Below are 25,588 nucleotides of genomic sequence, written 5' to 3'. Positions count from 1 at the left end.
ATGACTTATTTTTTCAACTTCTAAATTTAACATTTAACATCAGATATATTATTATCTTTAACAACTTATGTTACATTACGACTAAAATGAACCAAGATAAATTTTTATCACTCAGTTATTCTCAACATTGAAAAAGAAACATTTGATAATGTAAACGGACTATTTGTATTGTAAATATACATCAAACACAATTCGTTTATTGATTTACGATAATAAATAGTATATAATTATTAGCTACACGAGTTCACTTAAGTTTTCTCAGAATGAATGTTCGATTTTTTATTATTTGTATTTTGGAACTTTGGAAGTATATATTTTTGTCAGTTTATTATAATATTATTATTGGGCGTTAAGATTAATTGTAGAAGTGAGGCTTCCGACGTAATATTTTATCATCCCACACACTATATTGCCCTAATTATAATTCGCACACGCACTTCTACATGCGTGGTGTGCGCAGACGTTCGACGGACGTTTAGCCAAAAACGCCCTGCGTGGCACTACTGCACAGAATTCTGATGCATTTTATTATAATACTATAATATGTATATTATAATATATACATAATATATGTGCGCAACGGTCGGCCCGGTGGTAATAACATACGACGCCGAAACAGTATGCGGTCGTCCGCGACGTTTACACAATATTATTACAACGAGTCGTAGTGTTTTGCGTGCGCCTTTAAATTATTCGACAAACGGTCGCACCACTACCGCCTCGTCATAGTAGGTAGGCCCGTGAATTGTAAAATAATATTTGAATATAATATTGCATAAAATAACGACAACGGATCGAATATGGCGTAGGTAAAACAATGTATATCATAACACCACCGCAGCTGGGTACACGCAATATGGTCGGCGGCAGAGTGGTAGACTTAGGGATTCTCATACGCCATCGTTCTACGGCCCTAGTGTGACGAAACGTGATCGGCGAGATAGAATCTTTTGAGTTTTGATTCGAAACCCTCGCGAATGTGTCAAAACCACGACGGCTGTCCCGATGGGAAGAGAGTCGCAGTTATTAAACTGTATGGACGTTCGATATATCTACTACATCGTATTATTACAATTTGACATACCTACGTCATTATCATCATCATCATTGTTGTTATTATTATTATTATTATTACTGTGCGCTAATAGCATTTTGACACTGTAATAATATACCTATCGTATGTTATGAGAAACTCGTATGGGCCTAGTGTATATATTTTTAACGACGCCGGTTCGCGAGTCCGAAAGTATGTTTTCACGTTGCGAGTAGGCGTATTAGGTACGTGTATTACGCGTATATAGAGTGGACTCTATCTGCCGGGTTAGTGTAAGTGTGTATACGCATTGTTAGAAATAATATATATATATATATATTAGATTTATGGTGAAAATGTAGATGGATGTCCAGACGCACTTAAGGCCTCTTGCATGGCGTTGACCGACTCACGATAAAGCCGTAAAAACTTTTCAGCGGCAGACTGACGTGTGTGTGCACGCGCGCACTTGCGAGAGTATTACATCCTTTACGCCAATATAATAATATAACAAGTCCTACACTTAAGTTTATGACGTCCGCACCAGACGTCATATCCGCATACACATAATATATACATACATACATACATACATACATACATACATACATACATATAAAAGCGTACCTAACCATAAACCTGTGTGTGTGTGTGTATACGTAACCACATATATAATACAAACGCGTACTTGCACGTACGACATTGTGCGTTCAGTATACCGCAAGAAGGTCGTGATTTAATTAAATCCGAACGATAGGTGGTGATTTAATTAAATCCGAAAGATAGGTGATGATTTTCGACGTTATCTCGTGCGATAACCAACGTCATACACGATATCGCCATAGTAAAGTGCAAATGACTGTGTAGACTTAATCGAAAAAATCGAAAAAATATAAAATATAAATAAAGGGCTTATGCGATTTTTCATACCAAAAGTTTTCCAAGCGTCTCTTAAATATGAGATTAAATAAAAATTAATAACTGTAGCATTTTCCTCTATAGAATATAAATAATACGAGTAGAATATTTTCTTTATACAAGTAGTAAATACGATCATTAGACTGAAAAAAATTAATCATTTTCTAGGAACTACTTGCGAGGGTGATATATACTTGCTATTAGTTCAAACAAAATACATAAAAAAAAAATTCGTTCTGCCACGATATATGGCTATACAACATACTATTGTGTTGTGGTATTGATATAATATTTTTAAAGGTGAAATATAAGTGTATTGATACAAAATCGAACGTTCAAAAATAGTTACATACATATAGATTATAGGTATATTATCGTTTGATATACTGGCGATGCATTTCGACCAGTATCAGACTCAGACTTCGAGACGAGTAGGTATTTACGAGCTATACTACTACGCATATCGATATACGTATCGAAGTTTTCTTTTAGAAAATCAACAATATCCATTATATTATGCAGTATTTTAATAAAGTGTATTTCATGCGAAGCGAGCAAAAAAATTCATTGTATTTAGGCATTTTAATATGCCGACACCTCCCCCCTACTACCCTTTTGCTCGATTTCCAAAAATGACCCCGAGTGTGTATTACTATTAAACGCCAATTAAATCACATTATATTATTATCATGATGTCGGGGACTTACTAGCGTCATGGTGTGCCTGAACCGCATCATTTGTTCAGGCCGATGATTTTGCTGTTTCATTATTCTAGACATGCGTTCAATTCGCTGTTGGCTAGTCATTTCGACGGTCCGGTATTGCGGCGGTTGTTTGCAGGCCGGACGTGTGCCCCCAAGTTCGGAGGCGTATCGGCGCGTCTGCTGCTGCTGTTGCTGCTGCATATGTTGATGGCTGTGCTCCAGTTGCAGTTTCTGCTGGTGTTGCGTCTGTTGCAACTGCTTCTGCTGCAAGTCGATCCGGGACCGGTGGTGGTAAGGTACAGATGCTGCTATCTCCGCAGCAGCAGTCATCATCGACTCTTCAGACGCGGTACCATGATGCTGCCGGCAGAACACAGTAGATAGAGGCACGGCCCGGGCCACTAGGTTTTCAGCCGAGCCCACGGATGAGTCATCGTAGAACCGTTTCAAGTTCATCAGGTCACCGAAGCTGCCAGTCGAACCTTAGGCACACAATACAACACCCGATCTGTTTTTCATACACATGCGGCAACGACCACGACGTTGGCACGTCGTGACGTTACGCTGCAGTCTATCTGTCAACAACGGCTTTTGCGCCATTTTTTTTACATTTCTTATTCGGGGCATTTACGAACTGCGTGTGAAACTCCGCTCGACTCCACGTCGTTACCCTAATATAATATATCACAGAACGGTCGTGATTATTCCGAGTAAATCGCCCAATGTTCGTTTAGTTTTTATCCTGTTTAACGGAAAGATAATAATATCGTATAAAAAAGCGTATTACGGATTTATACACAAACGATATAACAAAACCTAGTCACGCGAATGAGATGGATCATATATAATTAAGAAAACAATTCGCCAATAATTTTATATTTTTATTATTATTGTTTAAAAACGTTTTTTATTTATTTAAATTTAGCATTACTACTGCCGTTTGAATGTGGATTACATATTATTTATTATTGAACAGCTGCCGTGCCGGCCAATTTTTACGCATTGTTCTTTACGCGTTTTGCGTAGCCTTATATATGCGCACGTACGCATTCGCTTACTTAGCGCTGTGGATTTAACTCCAAACGAGACGTGCCGACCGCTTCCCGAAAGTCTTATGCAAAAAAGCAATCAATAACAGAAACACTCGACTCCGGTAAACTTGTTCTCTCACACGCAACCCGAAAAAAATCCTGACTACAATCTTATATTATTGTGTAAACGGAAATCTCGAGAATGATTCAACTAACGAAAACAGTTTAATTGATACACAGATATACGACATATGTTTAGTGACTGACTACGATTGAAATATTTTGAAAAAATACAAAACTGAAAACACGCATACAAGTAAATAATATATTTTATAAATATAATCAAATTCGTTGTAAGAAATATATCATCGTATTCGTAAACCTAATCAAATTTAGTTAACAGAAAATAATGTATCTACTAGGTACTTATATAGATATATATTTGATGAATATAGTATACTATGATTTAATGAAATTTTTTTGACCATTTTCCCGTTTACCTTCCTCGGTGTACAGATGCATTCACATTACTCGTTTTACAGTTTTTCTAAATTTCTATACATATTTAACATTGTTGTTTAGTTGATTTGATGGATAATAAATTATAATTATTTAGGCGTGTACACGGTACACGGTTGAATGGATAAATTTATCAATAGTCTAGTTAAATAACGTAGTAATGCGCATTTATTATTCATTACAGGACACTGCTGCAAGCTTATCAAATCGATTTTCAAAAGAAGTATACCAGCGGATCATAGAACATAGTAATTTATAAATTTGTTTGAAAAGCCAACGATGTTATTGAAAGTGGTTATAAATTACTTATATACATAGTATACATCTAAAAGTTGTTAAGGACGAACAAAGTTTGAGTGCAAGCCAAGTTCTAACCAAGGCGACCTACGGATTCCTCAAGTATATGTACTTTTAGAATGTAGACGTATCCGTTACGCATATATAATTATATGTACCCTTAACGCGCACGTTTCCGAGAACTCCGTCACTCAAACGCTCTCTACTCTAGCGCTGGATCACTATAACCACGATTTTCCGGTGGGAGGAAACAACCCGGCAAAATACGCGACACGACGGAATCGACCGGAACGACACAACAGCCGCGCGGGTTCGGGTCAGAATATAATGAAACTATGCGATTATGTACCTGCCAGCGAGTCCGATCTCTTCAGGTCCGTCAGACTCGAGCCTCGCCTCATTCTGTTCCTGGTTAGGGAGACGGGTGGTCTTTCAGCTACCGCGGAAGCTGTTGCAGTGGCGTTTGCCACCGACTTTTCCAAGTTCCCGGTCTTGGCCAACGACGACGAGTCCGACTTAGATATGGTGCGCCGGGAGCCGATGATCATCGGAAACACGGCCGTCAACTTAATACGTCTGTTAGACAAGAATCCCCCGCCACCACCGCCACAGTTCCCCGGGCCGGTTCCTCCGCCCGCCGGCGGATCCATAATCGGATCGTCGTCAAAATCGCATATACCGTCGGCACAGCAATTTTCGATTGTGTTCACTGCGAAAGCTGCCACTCAGGTGCGCACACACGTCACGTCACACTTTAAACGCAAAACGATATCGTTTGTCGTCGTTATCGTAGTCGTAGTCGTAGTGACTAGTGGTGGTAGTCGTCGTCGTGGTCGTCCGGTACTCACAGTAGTGCCACTATATTGTATTCGAGTTCAGTGTTCGGCGTGTGCGTGTATATTATATGTGTTGCGGACACGGGAGAAAAAACCGAAAAAATATACACACAAAAATACCGGACGGTGGGAGGTCGTTATCACACGCTGTGTCGGCGGACATGGCCTTTCAATTATCTCGTGTATACCGCATGCTGCGGATGATAACGCCCCCAAGGTCTACGCTTTTAGCAGGATTCTATTTAAATCAATTAAAAAAATCCTAATTTGTCGACACCGTTCGACGCGTTCTACGTATTTGTGTGTTTTTGCCTACATGCGCGAAAAAAAGTAATAATATGCATTATATATTATTATAATAAAATTATATACTCGACGTCGAGTCGGATCGCTGTAATGTGGCATCTTGGTTGTATAATATTGTTAAATTAACAGTTCTGTGGTTAGGCACAGCGCAGTGTTATCCAGTGAATCGCTCTGACCGAGTAGTTTGTAACCTCTGCGGCGTTATTTCTGTTCGATTTACGGCGCCAATTTCTGTACAGAGCAGGAAGACCCGTATACAGTAACGATAGTTAGATATAGCATAAAAAAATCCGCAGAAAACGTACATATTTCCATATAGATGAGATACAGTTGACATCTGCTAAAATATTATCGATGGGTAACGGAGAATCGACAAGAAACAAAAAAAAATCTTTCTAACGTCAAAAATGAAACAAGCAAAGATATAATGAACGAGCAAAATGTCATGACATACATTTTCAAACTAACTGAGCATAAACTAACATTTATTTGTATAAATAATATGATTCTTTTAGATAAAATAAATTAAAAAGACAAATTATATTTATAATAAAAGTAATTGTTTTGTGTATTAATTTATGTAAAATGTGCTGATATACATTAAACTTTATAAATCAAAAATGTATGTTGCTGATGTACCTACATCAATATCAACAATGGAATATGCAGTTTTAAAATGAGATGATATACTTACAAACAAAATATTTTATATACATCAAATCTAATACTATATTTTTAAATATTAATTGACAAGAGATGAAATATCAAACCTAATCAAATTTTTAATAGCAATTTGTAATATTCTGGAATTTGGAATATTATAGGTTACATTATTTTAGCCAATATTTTATTTCTTTAATAATTTACTATTACACTTATCACTTATGTCAAACAATCAAATAAATCGTATCAAATTATAATTATAATCGATAAAAAAAACTTAAAAATTCATCCAATAAAAATATAATAATAACAGATGTTTAAAACTACACGATTTCTGTACGAATAGAAAACACCACTTATTACACTAATCATAATATGCCAACTATATACAATAACCAAGTGACACACGGTATTAATTAATAACACGTTTTTGGACATTCGTGTTCAACAATAGTAGTCTTGTGCAATGTCAGGCCATGGACTGTTCACGCAACAAAACAAACCATTGGACCAGCAAAATGTTTTGTTTTCATTTATAGATATGATAAACGTTATATGTTCGGATATGCTTATAGTTATTAAATATTCAAAATTTTCATTATGCTTTGTGCCGTTTGTGGAATTATTACGATGACGGTTAATAAGAAAAAACTCACATCCGATATGAGCTAAATTAACAAATTGTAATGTGTTATTGACATCAACCTATGCTGATTTCAAAATCACTCTCCATGGTACATCCTTTCACAGTATATTTGTAACTATATGTGTAATGAAAAACAAGTTGATTTCTCGGAAGTATTATTAAAGTATTACCTACTATATATCTATTATCTAACATGAAAGTTTAAAAATATTTCTGTTACTTTATTGTGGCTTGTATCCACTCATAAATATTTTCATTGCATCTTATTTCAAATATTTTATACTTGTTTATGTTCACTTTTCATATAACTTTAAGCTTTTAGTGCATTTATTCGTACGTATACAACAGTATGGTATATTTCATAATATAAATAAAACATTTTATTTTATAATATACACGTAACTAAATAGACGAACAAGGAAAAGTATAATATTTGACTTGAATGCATAAATGCATAATAATTAAAGACTATATTTTAAAAACCTAAACAGAGTAACATATAAATAGCTATAACTTTTAATATATCTTATATTCCTTAGTAATAAGGTACTAGACAATTCAATTTAATTACTGACAATTTTCCGAATTCATCCATCAGAAGTTATTTTTTTTTATATACAACTTCGAAAACTAATATTGAACTTAAAAGTAATTATAGCGCGGTCAAATCTTATTCTGTGAACCATTTTATATTTTTTTTCGGCCAGTTTATCAAAGAACCACAAAACTTATAACTAGTGAAAATTAAATTTGTCATGTGTGTTATTATTACTCTTATTATATTAGATTAAATAAAAAATTAATAATATGACTTTCATTTCACAATATTCTTTATTGCTTGATTACTATTTGAACTAAATGGTTTTTTTTACATTCAATAAGCATAATGGCATATAAATATTTTCGCAATATCAATACCAATATAATGATACCCAAGTAATCTCGATAATATTGTAAGCAATGTGGTCTGTTTCGTAGTTTTATATAGAAAATAAAAAATTATAACTGTACGGACCTTACTTTTACGTTCATTTTAGATCGAATACACAAAAATGAAATAATAACAATTACTTTAATAAAAACAAGTCTTTGCCTATAATATACCCATATAATATTGAGTAATATATATTTATGGTAACTGAAACTACCGTTCAGCGCGACCGTTTCTAAATAATAATCCTACATTTTCTATTGATAATATCACCGCACCGAATTCTCACCAACGTATAACACTTCCTAAATAAAGCTTATAATTTATAATAATATTCATATATTACATATTCATGAGTAAGTATTATCATCGAGTATAAGGTACTAGTAAATATTCTAATATAGTATATTTTTACTCAACGACATTACATACTATAGGCTCGTGAATTGATGGCCTACACATCACTCGTATAACAATATTATAATAATATATTATGTAGGTAACTATTGTGTTTTAACATTTTGTCGCGTGCGCGTATTTAAATACAAGGATGGTCAGAACCCAACGTTGTAACGGTTAAGGTCAACTACTCGTCTAGCCCGCATTTCCATTACACATTTCCGCACACACACACCGGTACCCTGTAAAAAAATTGCCATTCGTTCCATACAAATGATACTATATGTGTGCGTACGCTACTGTGGGCCCCCTCGTATTTAGTTTCGTTTTGTTTTGTTTTTTTTTTTTTTTATCATTTAATACGACCCAATTCGGGAAACGGTAAACGTGATATTTAAATGATATATACACTGGGGCCCAGTTGTCATTGTACATGAAAATATTTTACGATTATATTATTATATTTTATAATATTATGACATATCGTATGCACTTCTCGCCCTACGTATATCGTGTTAGCATTATTACGTATATTCGTTTCAACGCCGACACGCGCCGCCGGAGATATATATTTTAATGCCATATTTAATTCAAAAATGTCTAAGACATCGCCCAGTGTATAATATTATTTAATAATATACACGCGCACCACACATAATAAATAGCGAAGCGTGTGCTGGAAAACGTTCAATTTTCCCTTCCCAAACGGGTCAAGTGCTCGAAATGATTTCCGGATGGTTAAACGCATAAACCCGCGCGCCGCCCACACCGCCGCCATCGCGGGCAAACGAAACGAAATGCGCGCGACCAAATTTCAACGGAATTGATCTCCACAAACATAAATCTAGAAAATGTAATCATAGTTCGTCTGCGTGAGGTTTTCAACGAATTTATATGATTATTATTCGCGTTTGACCAGAACAGCGCACACTTGGAAAATATTCCTTAACCGCACGTTTATTTGATATGATAACATACTTTACGTTATAGCTTATAACCTACAAATAATAAAATTATAATATGTTATTTGTATTTATTATCACGGCATGCATGATAGTATATCGTATTTTTTCTTCGATTGACTAGTCATACTACTTTATAAGTGTGAAATCATCTTTGATTATTTTATCATCAATATTAATAGTCTATAAAGCCGATTACTTCATTAACCCAGTTCCGTTCATTAACGTTTGTACTAACTTCTATGTTCTATAATGATTCAACTAAATGACCATACTTCTAATACATAATATATTATATATTATTATAGGTACTCAATTAATTTTCTAAGTAACCAAATACCTGCAAATTTGTAGTATATTAGTGTATATTTTACCTACATAAAGTGTTATCTAAATACAGGGAAATCACTGTCATTCATACTATTTGTTTTCAAATATTAAAAAGTTTCGGTCCGTATATTATAAATTATTAATACCAACTATCGTGTATTGGCAGTCATTACAAAGATATTATGGTAACGAAAAATTTTCAATTTTACATCATCCAATTTTGAAATTCAAAAAAAAATTGTGTATTAACAACTAATAAAGCATGTGAAGTAATAAATACCTCTAAGAAATTTAGTCTAAATTACTTAAACAAAGTAGATGGATTTTTTTATTATATAATAAATAATGGACATTATGAGTATATATATAAATAATAAATATAAATATAAATAGTAAACACTCATAAAGTCATAAACAATCCCAAATTAGTACGTAATCCTTTAAATCACATGCAATCAAGCTAAATTTTAATTTTTTTTCACTCTTATTACATTTACCCGATGCTCTCTACCCTAGTCTCATCATTATAAATGATTGAGTAGACATACATTTTGATTGATGTCATAAGAAGTTTTCAGCTGTACGTTTTATTATTATTATGCAAATAAAAACTTTACTACAGTCTCCCAGATATCATTGATTATTCAGTCAATTATAATTTCAGTAATCGAATTAATACAGGACATAATATTATAAATTATAATATACAAATTAAAATATTATTCCAAACACTATTTTATTACAAATTTAAACATTATCTGCGTGTATAATATTATATTCTGTACATAATATATTCATCATAGTTATACATATTATAGAAGAAAAAGTATGCGTAAATGTTTTTAATTACTTCAAGATTAATAAAATTAAATCGAATTATTTCATAATAACACATGTAATTAATTCAAAATTTTCAAAATGTTGAGAGATATTCAAAAAATAGAAAAAAGAAACTGATAGTAGATGTTATATTTAAATTCATAAATCACCAAAAGTTAAATATTCGATCAGGTGAAAGTCTTAAAAAGGATGGATATTATTTATGTATATTTCTTTGCCCAAAGCATAAATCTACAAAACCTATTCGAGCTATTTTTTTATATTTACATAAAAATATATGACATTATGAAAACCCTAAATATACAATAAATAATTCACAGAACTAATAATGTAATATTTAACATTTTTTTATAAATCCATTAAGTTTATAGATAAAATATTATAATATCGCCAGTTTTCTTAACCTACAAATATTTATATTGTAAATTAAATACAATTTTTTAATATATTTTTGTAAAAACGAATGCTACAAATACAATAAAATGCCTAAATACATAATACCCTTATAAGTTAACAACCATCACATTGTTAAGTTAATCTGCACAAGTTATAATGCTTCCAACTAGGTGTATAATTCATTATTAGTCCAAGTCTTCAAGTGGTATTAAGAACTTGTGATACGACTTTGTTGCTATAAAAGTATAGTCTAGTATATAGACACTAGTTCACCATGTTATTTTATAATACAATTAAAATACTCTAAATAGTATAAGTTTATCACGTATCAACATTTTTCGATTATAATTTTGAAACGTTAATGTCAAGAATAGTCCATTAAAAAAAGATCTAAAAAAAATATTTTTCCTGTATTATCAACGATCTTAAAGTAGTTTTTTTGCTTAAAATGTATTTAATTTATAAACAAAAAAATTTGAATTACTCGTACAATTATATTTTATTAGATGTTGTACAAAATAAAATGTTCAACTTATTATACAGAGAATTAACCACAGCGCGTGACGTTACTTTGCGTGTTCTATAATCTGTAATGTTTTTTTACAGTGTATTATGGTTTAAATAGAGAGGCACGAGGATTGATGGAGTGCAAAAAAAACGTTCCGCTTTGACATACCATTTTTTTTTTATATTCCATAAATTTACCCATCAATTTTAAAATCTGAATAATTCTTTAGTATACACATTATACACGGTTGTAAATAAATAATAAAATATCACATTTTATCCCCTCGTTTTTAATGATTTTATTCATAATAATGGAATATCATTTTATACCATAATAACCAGATTACCGAAAGTGTCAATAGCACCGTAAAATAAATGGAAAACTATAGTACGTCTCTCTTTCATTTTAATAATGGTACGTAGGTTGTTAAATATTAATAAAAAAAGTATACCAACAAAGTTACCAGATTAATGACTACATATTTACAGATTAACTAAGCTGGTCAATATTTTGATAATTTGGTCAGTAATCATAGAAATTAACTTTGAAACATTGAGTAACCAAACTATTTAACGTTCGTAGTAAACTATAAGTTACTACCTATGACATTGTCGATAATTACTTGTTGGAATATGTAAATTTGAATTTGCTATAGTTTAATATTCAACACCAGCAATACCGAAAATGCCAACGGATAACGTGAAAACATAACAAAAGCAAGATTGAGGTGATTTATGAACAGTTTTGAATTTCCAATACACTTAATTTCCTTCAATGTATGCGTGACACACATATTTATAGGTGCGTGCACTATACTAACCAATGGACAGGATAAAAAGCATACATTAAGACAATATAATATATATGGCAATAGATATTTTAGACTATAGACGACTGTTATATTGTAATTAGTTAAATAATTCTGTACCTAATTATTAATAATTAATTATTATCATTAAGATTATGAAAAATATCATAATATTATCAACGAACGTCAATATTTGTTTTCCAGAACGTCTCAAATGAAAAAAAAGGTAGCAATTGTATATTACATAAAGTATAATCATCGTTATTTGAATTTCTATATCAAAATGTTCTCTATTTTGTAAAAATAAAGAACTAAGATACTCTGTTATTTTAACGATCTACCTATATTTGTTTATTTTTAATACATTTTTGTTTACGAAGTAGTCTATAAAGGTTTGTAAGGAATTTATTTATTGCATTTCAACAACTATGTTGACTATTTATAAAACCAAATATATTTTTTAATACTACTTGATAAAAATTAATATTAGGTAAGTTTATATTTATTTAATGTATTAAATATATTTATATGAAAACTACATTCTCCCTTCCTAAATATTATAATATCATATTGTATGTCCCTGTATGGCAATCATATTAAAAGCGTACACGTAAATAGAAGGACAAACAATTTCTACAATAACTATTGTATTTTAATTATATTTTTAATTCCACTAAAATTATTTATTTTTTTAAACTAATAAAATACTTAAATTCATAATTTCTGTAGTTTTGACAAGTACTTAAATTCCTTCAAAATACTGTTTTATAATAACTAAAATTAATATGAATATTTTATTTGTATTTATATATCTAAAATAAAGTTATTGATTATAGTCTATTATAAAAAAATATTATAGAATACATAATACAAATATTTTATTGAACTTATTAAAACTTGTTATTAAACTCCGATTACTTTCGATATTCTTTTATATAATATACGTATTGTACTTATTTAGTTATTTAGTATTGTAACATGACTGTATGTAATTATTTATATTTTACATATTAGATAGAATACTGTACGCTTTTACCTACTTAATACTACACCTGTAATAATAACTACTTGTCAAAATTTAAGTGTTTTATTTTTATTTTTGAAAATTAAGCCTTAATTTATAAGTCAAATTATTAGACTATTTCATTAGATTATTTTTTCGAAAAAATATTGCCAAATCAGTCAATAGGTTTTTCATTAATGCTAATATTTAAAAAAAAAAGCAAAAAAAAATATTAAAAGTACTCACATTTAGTTGATGAACGATCTTGTTATACGCCTTATGCCATCGCATTCTAGCCAAGTTACTTTTCTCTTCTGGAGCCGTTTGTTCTGAAGGTCTGGTTTCTTCAGTTGACAACTCTTTTTCATCATCCAGATCCAGTTGATCATCATCTTCTTGGTCTTCAATACTATCTTGTTGTTGTTGCTGTAGCTGTTTTTGTTGTATCTGTTGCTGTTGCTGTTGTTGTTGTTGTTGTTGTTGTTGTTGTTGTTGTTGTTGTTGCTGCTGCTGCTGCTGCTGTTGCTGTTGTTGTTGTAACTGTTGTAGTTGATGTTGTTGCTGTTGCAGTGATAAAGAGGGTGGAAAATGCTTTATGGGACTGGAGAACATATCAACAGAACCGGTAGAAGCAGGAATTTCTGGTAATACCCTGGGTGATTCTGGTTCATCATTGTGGTCCTCCACCGGTAGTAATTCATCTTGATAACTATCAGTCGATTCCTGTTGCCTTAATGTATAACCAACAGAAGATGATGTATCTTCTTTAGGTTTATACTGTTCATAACTATTTGTTTTTGATGAAGATACTTCTTGCATCCAACGTCGGTTAGACGTACTTACTGACGACACAGCCGTTTCAAAAGATTCCTAAAATAAAAAAAAATTAGTAATAGATCTTTAAATATTAATATAACAGTATTATCAATGTTATTTTTAAATTTGTCTATGGAATTAGGATCCCTAAGTAAAATTATGTAATATCTTAATTAATTATGAAACTTAAAATGTATAATAATTTTACCAACTATTTACAAAATTTGGACCAAATTTTTTATTGTACCTATACATATTTTTTTAATCAATTTGTATAGTTATTACAACTTTTTTCTTTTATATTGAAATATTAATCAAAATTAATGGTATTATTAATTATTACTTATTATATCTTATATAAAATAAGATAATATAATAATTTTATTTATAAATAATTTTTTTTTTTTTTTTTTTTTTAACATTTATTTGAAAATATACAATCTGTAAGGTTATTTACAATAGGCATATATGCGGTATTTATAATTTTAACGTGAGTTGACATGATTCTAAGGAACTACCCAACAGTAGTACTTATGGATTTATAAATAATTAGTTATTAAAACATATCCAGATAATTAAAAATAAATTAAATGTAAAACTTTTGTTTCTAAATAACAATTATAAATCGTAGTAATACATAATTTTATAAAACTTTTAATATTAATTAAAAATAATATTGAACTGTTTACAATATCAAGGTATTTTTCATATATTAAAAAAAACTATAATTTTAAATTTATGTTCATTAATAACTTGAACGGTTTAATACTAGAAGCTGATTTAACCAATAATTATATAATATATGTTCATCAAGAAATTACGTAAATCAACTATTTCAATACCGGGCATAGTATTTAATGAATTTGAAACAATAGAAATCAACTAAAATGAAGACAAGTAATCTCAAACGTTTATTAATTCATGTTTATACAATTTAATTATTCATTTCTACAATTGCTAATTATCTGTGTAATTTTACATTACTGAATTTCAATTAGTTTGTGAGAGAGTATTTCCTTTCAAACCAGAGTAATAAGAGAGCATATTATCATTTCCGGATTTTCTGATTTGAATGCCTTTTCTATTAAATCTTTCTGATAAATATTATATTTTATTCAATTCGAAATTGTAAATAAAATAAATAAGACATTACAGATTATAATCTTAATATGCATTGTGTACTGTGTCATTAATTTAACGATGTTAACTTATTTTTGTATTGATACATAATTTAAATATAAAAATTCTGGAAAATCGATTATGGTAATATTTGTTTACTATAGACTTGAATAAATATTATTAATATTCTAACATATTTAATTAATTATAAGAATTTCTAAAAATAATTTATCTAAAATAAAATAGGCGCTAGAAAATTATAGACTATAGAGAGTAGAGATTGGACTCCGTTATAAAATAATAAGTATGTATAGTGAATCAGTATTATTCTTTATATAAGCAAACACGTTTACTGAAATATGTGTTATAATTTTTAAGAACTTTAAATCTAAAATGTATTATAGTGTTAATGTTTATAGTATGAAACATTTATATTAAAATTTAAAAGGAAATTATGGGTATAAAAATACAAGTTGTGTTAAAATTATACATTAAAAAATATTTAAATTCCTTTATCCTAATTTTTAAAGTTTTAATCTTGCAGTGTTAACACTTACAATACTTACATATATAATTAATTAACTATATGAATTAGTATAATTATAACTCATAAATCATTATACAATTTACACATTCATACATTATACGAAATAAACTTACTATAACCATTTCATTCGGATAAAAAATTATTTTAAACACTTTTAATAATATGATTATAACGAAATTAAATTCTTAGAAATATCCTAATTTTATATTTTAATAAACTAAGGAGAATAATTTTTAAATTTATAATGTCATATAGTTTCTTTAATATATTTACATAACTTTAAAAGTCCCTAAAAAATATCAATTGACCTTAAATTCACTCTTCAAATTTCAAATATTAAGTTTAAAAATATTCTCTGAATAATATGATAATCTATAATTTCTCTATATTATAATGAAAATAATATACTGACATAACCAATTAAATATTTATTTATAATTAAATACATAGATAGACTTTTATTTAAAAACTTTAAATAGTGAACATTTTATCATAATATTAAAATAAAACTAATATTTTTTAGCTTAAAAAATTCAATATTAAAATATTATGTAGTAAAATAAACTATTGGATAAATCAACCGATAAGAAAATATTTAAATCACTGGAAAATGTTATGAAAAATAAAATATCTACTAAAACAAAGATGTATAAAAAATATATATTAAATATGTAATACATAAGTTTTTTTCGTACTAATTTATTGATTTGATGTATTTGGAATATTTGAAGTTGCATAAACTCAAATTTATAAAAATTATATATAAGTAGGTAATAATTCTTTGAATTAGCTTTCAGTATACACTTCATTTAAAAACCGAATATATTGAACAAATATTAGTAAACAGTAATTGTTTTTAATTTCCAAAATAATTATTGTCATTATTATTCATTTTTCTAACATATAAATAACTTATAATAGATCTGGTCAGATAGAAATGCCCTGCATACCCTGCATAAAAAAAAAATCTACCTAACATGCAAGTGATAAAGGTACTTTTAAAATTATGAACAAATTTAATCCTTTAAAACATCATACATCAAATGTTTAAATCACCAAATAAAATTTTCAGACCATATTTTAGGTATTTATTAATTGTTTATGAAAAACTACAACTCTTATTTATTAAATATTAACTTTAAAAAGTTATTGGACTATTAGAGTATAATATTAAAAATAAAAATATTTATTATATATTAAAAATATGAATTTTATGATATTTCCTATCAAAAGTATTAAAAACGATTGGTCACAAAATATTATTTACAATTGTATTACTAACATTTTAGCTACCTAGTACCTATCTGAAAAATTTCTTTTTCATAATTTATACCATGGTAAAATACTTCTATAAATTCTTTTAAAAATTATCGTTGGTTTTCGTCAATTAAGGTTTAAAAATGATGATCAATGAACTTCAACAAATATAATATATACCAATGTATATGATCAAATGTATGTTAAAATGCCTAAATATATTTTAAAACTAACTATACTTAATAACTAAATAAGATGCATCGATCACCTCTTTATGATCTTCTTGTGATTCTGCTGAATCGTTGTGTTGTTGAAAAAAACTTCTGGGATTTTCTAAATGCTTCACTGTTCTTTGATAAAACTTCATAAATGTATCCCTACGGTTAAATCCCTCGGTCTCTTCTTTTTTATCATTCATTATATCTCCTTGACTTTCATATTCGTTATTCGTGTTAGTTAAATTTATTGAATTATTTGGTGCATACTGTTTTTCGTGTTGTAAGTTAACGTTATCGTTATAATATCCATCATCATATTCTTCAAATTGCTCTTTATTTATAGTTTCTGTGTATGTATAATCACCATCTTTATGATCCAATGAACTGGATCTCTGATCAATGCTAGCTCTTCGCTGAATTTTTTGATAAGTTTGTGGCAATGAAGGCGATTGCTTGATACGAGAGTGAGGAATTTGAGGTAACATTTTTTTGGTACCCGATACCTGTTCGTTATAATAAGAATTTGAGTAATAATCCATATAAGGAATCTTTTTAATGGGTATTTCAGGAAGCTGTTTATGCCTTTGAGCCGGAACAGCTGGTGATGATACTTCATAAGGAATTTCATTGTAATGACGATCTTCATAACTTTGGTTCGGTGAAAAATAAACCTAAAAAACAAATTGCATATAATAAAATATAAAAAAAGTATAAATATTAATAATTAATTTTAATAATACACTTTATTGTATAATACAGTGGTTCCCAAACTTTTTATTTGTGCAGTTCACCAATTTTGAAAAAAACCTTTGAAGCCAACTAATAACTAATAGCACACCCATATACGTATGTATATAATAAATATAATATTATTAGGTATCTTTTATAATAAAAGTAAATAATAAATAATAATATTATTTTAAATATATAGGTACATAAGTAATTTTAATATATGATATTATGGTCCACGACCTAGTTCTACACAAGTGAGCCCATGAGTTAGGAACCGCTAGTATAATACATTAAGAATTAATAACAACGTTTCAATATAATATAATTATAAACCAATAATAATTTTTTTTTGTGTGTGTAATAATACACGATAAATTATCGACAAAATGCTTCGATATTTTAAATTAAGGATGGTTTTGGATATAAAATTTAATTTAGTTTTTACATTATACAGATCAAATTTAAAAATTCTTCCAGTACTTATTTTTATAATTGAAAAAACAAATAAAAAATTAAAGAAAAACGTAATCTAATTTCCGATAAAATCACAAATTTACTGTCATAAAATTAATGATAAAATTATCAAAATAGTTCAACTATTTTGTAAATATAGATTAAAAATAATTTGTTGTATATAAATGCTTATAAATTTAAAACAAAGCTTACAATAAATTGTTATATCTCAATTAAAAAATATCGAAAATCTATAGCCGCAATAACTTTTTATTATTTATAATTTATTTTGTAATTTATTAGAAATTCATAAAAATGTTTGTTTTTATATCTATGATTTAAAAAATTAATACATTATTTTTTAACAGTTTTTAAACTAAATATGAAAATGAAAAATAATTCTAATGAACAGCCAAATCAATTTGTATGAGCATTTCAAAAAAAAAAAAAATAAATACCTACTTGAAATATTTATAAAAATTTTATATTACCTATTATTTTCAAAATATTTTAACTCCTTTTTAACTATCTATAGGCAAGACAATTTTTAAATCTTTTTTAGTGTTTTTTACTGATAAAAAAATTATTAGCTGGGTCAAGAGTCTTGAAAAATTATTATAAGATCCCATATAAGTTATTCTTATGCATTTTAAGTTAGAATTTTGACAAACTTCGGCAAAATCACAAAAAATGTCAAAGTATTTTGTAGTAACAAATATATAAAAACCTATTTTTGTATCTAAGTTTTATAATGTTATACAAGATTCTTCAAAAGTAGTTCATATTGAAACCATAAAATATAAAAAAATGTGTATTGTTAATTATTTTTTATAGATATTTTAATTTCCAAAATGAATGAAATTACTTATTTAAATGATAATATATATTAATTATTTTTTTACCAATAATTTAAAAATGTTATTTGTGGGACCTTAAAATTGTATGTATTTCATACTATTTTGACTTTCACTATACACAATAATACTTTATATATTTTAAAATATAATTTATTTATATGTACTATAATTTAATTTCTACTTTTTACTGTATTTTCAAAAATGTTTATTAAGTTTTAAGTTATATAAGTTGATTAATATGGTATAAATACATACTATTTTAATAATTTAGTACTAATAATATAATATTGCAATATTTTCAGAAAAAAATATATCCATCTACTATGATACTACAAAAGTATAAAGTAAAATAAATTACTTAAATAGCTATGCTAAAAAACATATCACATTGTGATATAAGCTGGTAGACTGTTTCCGCTCAAAATCGTTTTTCGTATCCAATAATCATTTAATTATTTAATTACAATTTAACACACCTATAATACAATAGAACAATACCAACTTGCCTACCTTTTTTTAATATTAAATATAAACATTACCTTGTTCTATGATAAACTTAAATGAAAAAATTATTTTTATCATCTTTCTATCAATATCAGTTATAATTTTTATAAACTATTTTATTATTATTAAAATTAAGTTATTTTTATAATTTAAACATTTTAAACAGTATATTATGTTTTTGAACTTCAAGTTTAAGAAAAATAAGTGCAATGAACTACCTAGTTATTTTATAAATTAATTAAATATTTAATTTATTAAAAATCAATTATGTAACAATTCAAATTATAATATTTCATTATTGTTACTTAATACTCCTATTGTTCTTTATTTTAAAAATAAAAATGTTACTAAAATATATTTATTTACATTACATTGACTATATTTATTAAACAATTTTTTAAAAGATTGACCTGTATCTTTTCACTTGAATAATATAAATTATCTTCATTGAAATACAATACAAATCCAAATTTTAAAGATAAAAAACAATTATTAAACTAAATTGAGTAAAATACATCACTATTTTAAATTAATAACGAATTTCAATTACTAAATATTCAAAAAATTATACTATTGAAAATAGATTATAATATTAATAATATATCGTAATTATAATAAATATTTAATTAAAACAAATTAATAGTTCATAATATTAACAAAGAATATTTATTAATTTTATTTTATGATACTTCATAAAATTTAAAATACGTTTATCACCTATTTTCGCCTATTTTTAAAATATTAATTTTATATAAATAGATACTAGATACCAATTATATTAACAATAATGGATTAATTATTATTGAATACTAAAATTTATATTAATTTTTTAAAAAAATACAAATTATTATATTATTATAAGTCATAATCAATATACCTGTGACCTACATACCCTAATCCGTCTATAAACAAATATAATTGGATAAATATGTGTGAAGCGTAGTTTTATTGGACTCAAAAGTCAAAAAATACAATTTAACATCACACCTTACTCATTTTTTCTACCCTGTAAACTAACAATAAACACAAACCTATATTCTATTGCTTTTTTAGTAAATGTACAAAAAATAGTAGTTTCCCAGTTTTCAATAATATTTTTTATTGATTTTACTACCTCTTCGTTTTCTTCATCGACTTCTTGCTGAACGGGGTATGTAGTTTTTAGCTGTTGAGTGTCACTACTCGACCCAGGCGAATAGTAGTACTCTCCAACACCCCCGCCATCCCATTGACTATCTTCCTCCTTTTGATCCGCATAACTATAACTACACACACAAAAGTATATCATAAGTTTTTCTTAAGTTGATAAGCAATATTTGAAAGTTGTTTTACCTATTATCATAGTTGTAAATTTCTTCGTTGGGTCCATCGTTGTAATACTTTTCTGGTCCATATGGAATTACTTGTTCACAATTTCTAGAAAATAAAAACAAAAACTAAATAACCTATAAATGAATAAATTTACCAACCTAATGTATGGTTGAATATAATAAATTAATAAATTTGAATAATTAATAAATAACAAGACAGTATTTATTTAATATTATATTATAATCTTTTATTTTCACCATTATATTACTTTTTTTATTAAGTACAGAAAGAAAATTAAAAACATTTTTTAAAAGTTTAGTAAAATATTTTTTATTAAAATTCTGATAAAATAAAAAATGTGTTATCCCATAAAATTTATTATTTATCTTAGATAACAATAAAATTATTGTTGATATTAAACTGCATTTTACGATCAATAAAAAATAATAATAGAATTATTGAAAATTTTGTTTGAAAAAAAATATTAATCGTTTCATTCTTGTATTTAAATTAATACCTATAATTTAAGTCGATTCTCGAACAGAAAATTTTTAAATTTATATTGGACTACTGGTTTATAAGTGAGACAGTTTTTATATTTTGACTCAAATAATATTTATTTATTATATATTTTAGATTATCATTATTCAGCCCTGATAGTTCACAACAACGGAAAAGTATTATCTTTTAACATTTAAATTTTCAACGATAGATAACCATTTAAAACTTAAAATTCGATACTTTTTTTAATAAATATGAAAACATTTTAAATACTATGTATGTTATTAATATTATATATTATTAGAATAATGATTTTTTTTCCCAATAAACAAAAGTAATTTTCATTTAAGAATGAATTCTTAAAAATAATTAAGTAACTTACTGTTTATTGTCATAAGGTTCAAATTGGTCCCTATTATCATAATATTCTTCATAGTAAGTCGGTCGGTACAAAGCCGATTGTCTTTCCAAACTTGACCTCCGGTCTAAAAATATTAAAATAAAACATCTAACGTACAATAAAAGTAATGTAATTTAAACATACTTTTATTTGCTTTTCGTTGATGGTATTTAGAAATATGCTTTTTACAAGAATGTCTGGAAGAAGTGGGAAATTGTTCTTGGTCGAGGAATGTCGTTGAAGATCCTTCATCATACCATTCACTGGTTCCTATTTTATAGTCATTTTTTCGCCTGCACATTATTGTTGTTCATAATCAATAAAACATTATAAATAACATCCTTATACCATTAAATTATATTACCTTTTGTGGTCTTTATAATTATTTGGCCTACTATTATAATAAAGATCATCCTCTGGAACCCTCCTTTCTTCATATCTTTGAGAATCGTATAGATGTTGACTACCCACTGAGCTTTCTAAAATTATGAAAAAACAAATAAAAATAATTATTTTATTTTAAAATTAGACAACTTTTCATTATTTATTATAAAAATATAATTCAATATTATACTTAATCATTTTATATTAAATTAAAAATTATTTTTTTATAAATAAAACTATTATAATTAGTATTATTTGCATAAAGGCTTTTACGAAAATGTCTACACAACTGAATTTAACAATAGTCATTATTATGAAATGATATTTTGTATGAGTAGATGTTTAAATAAATTAGTTTATTTTAAAATTAAAATGATAAGAGTTATAAATCAGGTCTATTATCGAGAGAATGCACAAGTTATAATAATAAGTTTTTAAATTAGATTAGTAAACTGATAAAAAATATTTGTTATGTTTATATAAAATATAAATTTAAAGTTTTGATTTAAAATTTAACAAAGATTCGAAGAATACAAGATTATTATATTTTCCCTATAAAAGAAATATAAATAAAATACTTTTAAAATTTAAAAAGCTAGTTAAGAACTATAATAAAATTTAAATACACGACGAATAAATATGAGAAAACTGGACGTTTACCGATAACAATAATACATTTTGCTTAAACTTTAAGCTAAATTATTTACTGAAATAGGTCTTTTGAGAAATATTTTCTAGAAAAAAAATTATTAACGTTTATACAATAAAAATTAAAAAAAAATATATCGCGTTTATAAATTAATATGATTAATGTTCTACATTTTATTATAATTAATAATAATAAATATTAATTTCCTGTTTTCCAATTTTCTCAAAGTTTAATTTAAGTACCATTAAAAAAATAATGCGACAAATTGTTTTTTTTAAATACTTGTATTTGGATGATCTGGACTACTGCAAGGACTCATTTCTAATTGATCAGCAAGATTTCTAAACTGAGAGGCTGAGGAATTTGCTTGTTGCTGACATATTGGATAATTAAAATCACTTGTATAATCGCTATCTTCTGAATTGCCTGCAGCTAAATTAATAATATATTAAACCATGCATTTTGTTCGTTATAAATACAAAAGTGGTACTTACACTGCCCATAATATTGGAATTGTGCTGAAACATCTTCAGATCTTGAATCTTGTTCGAAAGTGTTTAGGATTTCGAATTTTTTCTGGTAGTCCACGATATCACAGATTTCGTCATTGTCTATACACAATAAGGCTTGACCTATTATTTATATTATTATTTTATGTATAATTTTACCCAATATCCCAAGAAATTACCCATGAGGGACAACATGTTGGAAAACTTTTTAGCTTTTTTTTTCGTTTTACTCTCAAAACCGAAATATTAGCTGTCATAACTAATATTCATTAAATTTGGGTGTCGATAAGGTTTCCAATCAAATTTATCAAAACTTATTTATACACATAAAAAAAAAAGGTAGATCCATATCCGAAATCCCCCGAGCTTGCTTCCCTGGCATATATACGTATGATGGAGTTGACAAGAACAGGTACGACCTTATTTGTCAAAGGATAAAAAAAACTTTCCATCTAGCCATCTAGGTTTATTTTACTACAGTAGATCGCAATAATAGAGCAACTCTTGAAAAGCAAACATTTTGATGGATCGACAAGTACTAAAAAAATAGTTTAAGTTATCTTAGCCTATTCACTCATCCAATATTGATACGAGGACCCAATGAAGATGATACAATATTAAATAGATTCAAACGTGTAAATCAATATTAAATTATACAAATAACAAAAGGTATTTTTTAAATTTTTTTAAAAAAATAAACCCCAATAATCGCTCAACTGCAGTATATTAGGTAGGTAATTGTTAAGCGTACCTCGTATGAGTAGGTCGCTGTGATCTATGTGATAAATTTTAATTCTATCATAAATCATTGTATACGAAGAAAAATGATTTTGAGCGGAGACTGTCTGTCAGCGTATGTTTCTAAAAATATTTTATTATATACCATTTATATTATGCTATTGGTAATTTATTTTTCTATTAGAAATGCAGTTTATTATTTTATATTATCTAATATTTTATCAGTTATGTTATTTGTATATTTTTTATATATTATTAAATTTGTAATAATAATACTATATATATATATTATCACTAAATATGTTTGTGTTTATGTGTTTAAATCTATAAAAACATAAAATAATCTATAGTATTAACATTACTGATAAAATAAAAACAACTATAGTATGTACTGTGTAGTATAAAAATTAAAAAGAGTTCTATATATTTACTAAATACTTTTTCTCAAATAGTAAGTCTACTCGCTGTAGATTACCGAATGTGTAGTACTATATTATACAACCAGATTACGGATATTGTATTATATACGTACAATATTTACAAAGCCCTTTTGTATTTTTTAGTATTATGTATTAAAAAAATTATCAATCCCATAATTTAGAAATAAAAATATCATATATATGTAAAGTATTAACAAATTTCAATAAATAATATCATATCTATATAATATTATGGTACTTAAACGATTATATTATATCTAAATATAAAAACTAAAATAATAATCACTTATATTTTATAAAATTTAGCAAGTTTTAAAAAAATATAAGTTTGAAATTGAAGATTAGCCAACATAAAGTTTAACTATTTGGAATTTTGGCCAATATCGTTTACGTACTACACGATATTAAACTTTATATTTTATGGCATTATATTCAAAGTATGGTAGGTACCGTAACGTTACATTATTATTATAATTAGATGACGTGCTAAGGACAATAAAATAAAATCCATGAAACTAGAAGCCATTTAGAATAAGCATTTCGGTATAATGTACTTTTTTTGCAAAAAGTCACGTGAACTTTTCGCGATCCCCGTTTTTACATCCCCACACAGCGTACGTGTATATATAAAATAATATTTACGTGTGTGCAAAGACGTACGTTGGATTAGCAATTGTTTCTGATCCAACGACGCATAACAATCCTTAAATGTACCACAAGACATTTGTAACACTGTAGAATTGTATAATTCTATAATATATATATATCTATATTCTATATATTATTATATGTGTTTATGTGTGTGTTATTGTGTCTTGTATGTAAGCATAAAATAAGGTTTATATATAGTATGATATGCACTGAAGATAATATGTAAAACAAGAAGAATGAAGTACATAAATACATAATATGTGTTATGTTGTATATTATAGAACAATATGTATACAATAGCAATACTCATAACATACAGATGAGATATTATTATACTCAATACTCAATAGGATTAAAATTCAAGCGACAGAG

General features: G+C 27.2%; 1 protein-coding gene across 4 annotated transcripts in view; it reads right to left on the bottom strand.

Annotated features, from left to right (window-relative positions):
* The window catches only part of LOC132920034 (protein unc-13 homolog B), a 159,285-nt gene that overhangs the window by 111,137 nt on the left and 22,560 nt on the right, over window positions 1-25,588 (bottom strand). For 2 of the 4 annotated variants that reach the window (XM_060982065.1, XM_060982067.1), the window contains 9 exons: window positions 23,373-23,489; window positions 23,161-23,310; window positions 22,210-22,324; window positions 21,990-22,138; window positions 21,828-21,930; window positions 20,966-21,049; window positions 20,748-20,898; window positions 17,138-17,758; window positions 13,377-14,000 (listed from right to left, as the gene is read on the bottom strand). In XM_060982065.1, the coding sequence (XP_060838048.1) occupies window positions 13,377-14,000; window positions 17,138-17,758; window positions 20,748-20,898; window positions 20,966-21,049; window positions 21,828-21,930; window positions 21,990-22,138; window positions 22,210-22,324; window positions 23,161-23,310; window positions 23,373-23,489 (2,114 nt within the window). The remainder of the gene's footprint in view (window positions 1-13,376; window positions 14,001-17,137; window positions 17,759-20,747; window positions 20,899-20,965; window positions 21,050-21,827; window positions 21,931-21,989; window positions 22,139-22,209; window positions 22,325-23,160; window positions 23,311-23,372; window positions 23,490-25,588) is intronic. The other 2 variants (XM_060982066.1, XM_060982068.1) reach the window with 1 other exon arrangement.

Source organism: Rhopalosiphum padi, chromosome 2 (genome assembly GCF_020882245.1).
Source record: "Rhopalosiphum padi isolate XX-2018 chromosome 2, ASM2088224v1, whole genome shotgun sequence".
In the NCBI taxonomy this organism is placed as follows: domain Eukaryota; kingdom Metazoa; phylum Arthropoda; class Insecta; order Hemiptera; family Aphididae; genus Rhopalosiphum; species Rhopalosiphum padi.
The sequence above is the reverse complement of the archived record's forward strand: the minus strand, read 5'-3'. Positions and strand labels throughout refer to the sequence as shown.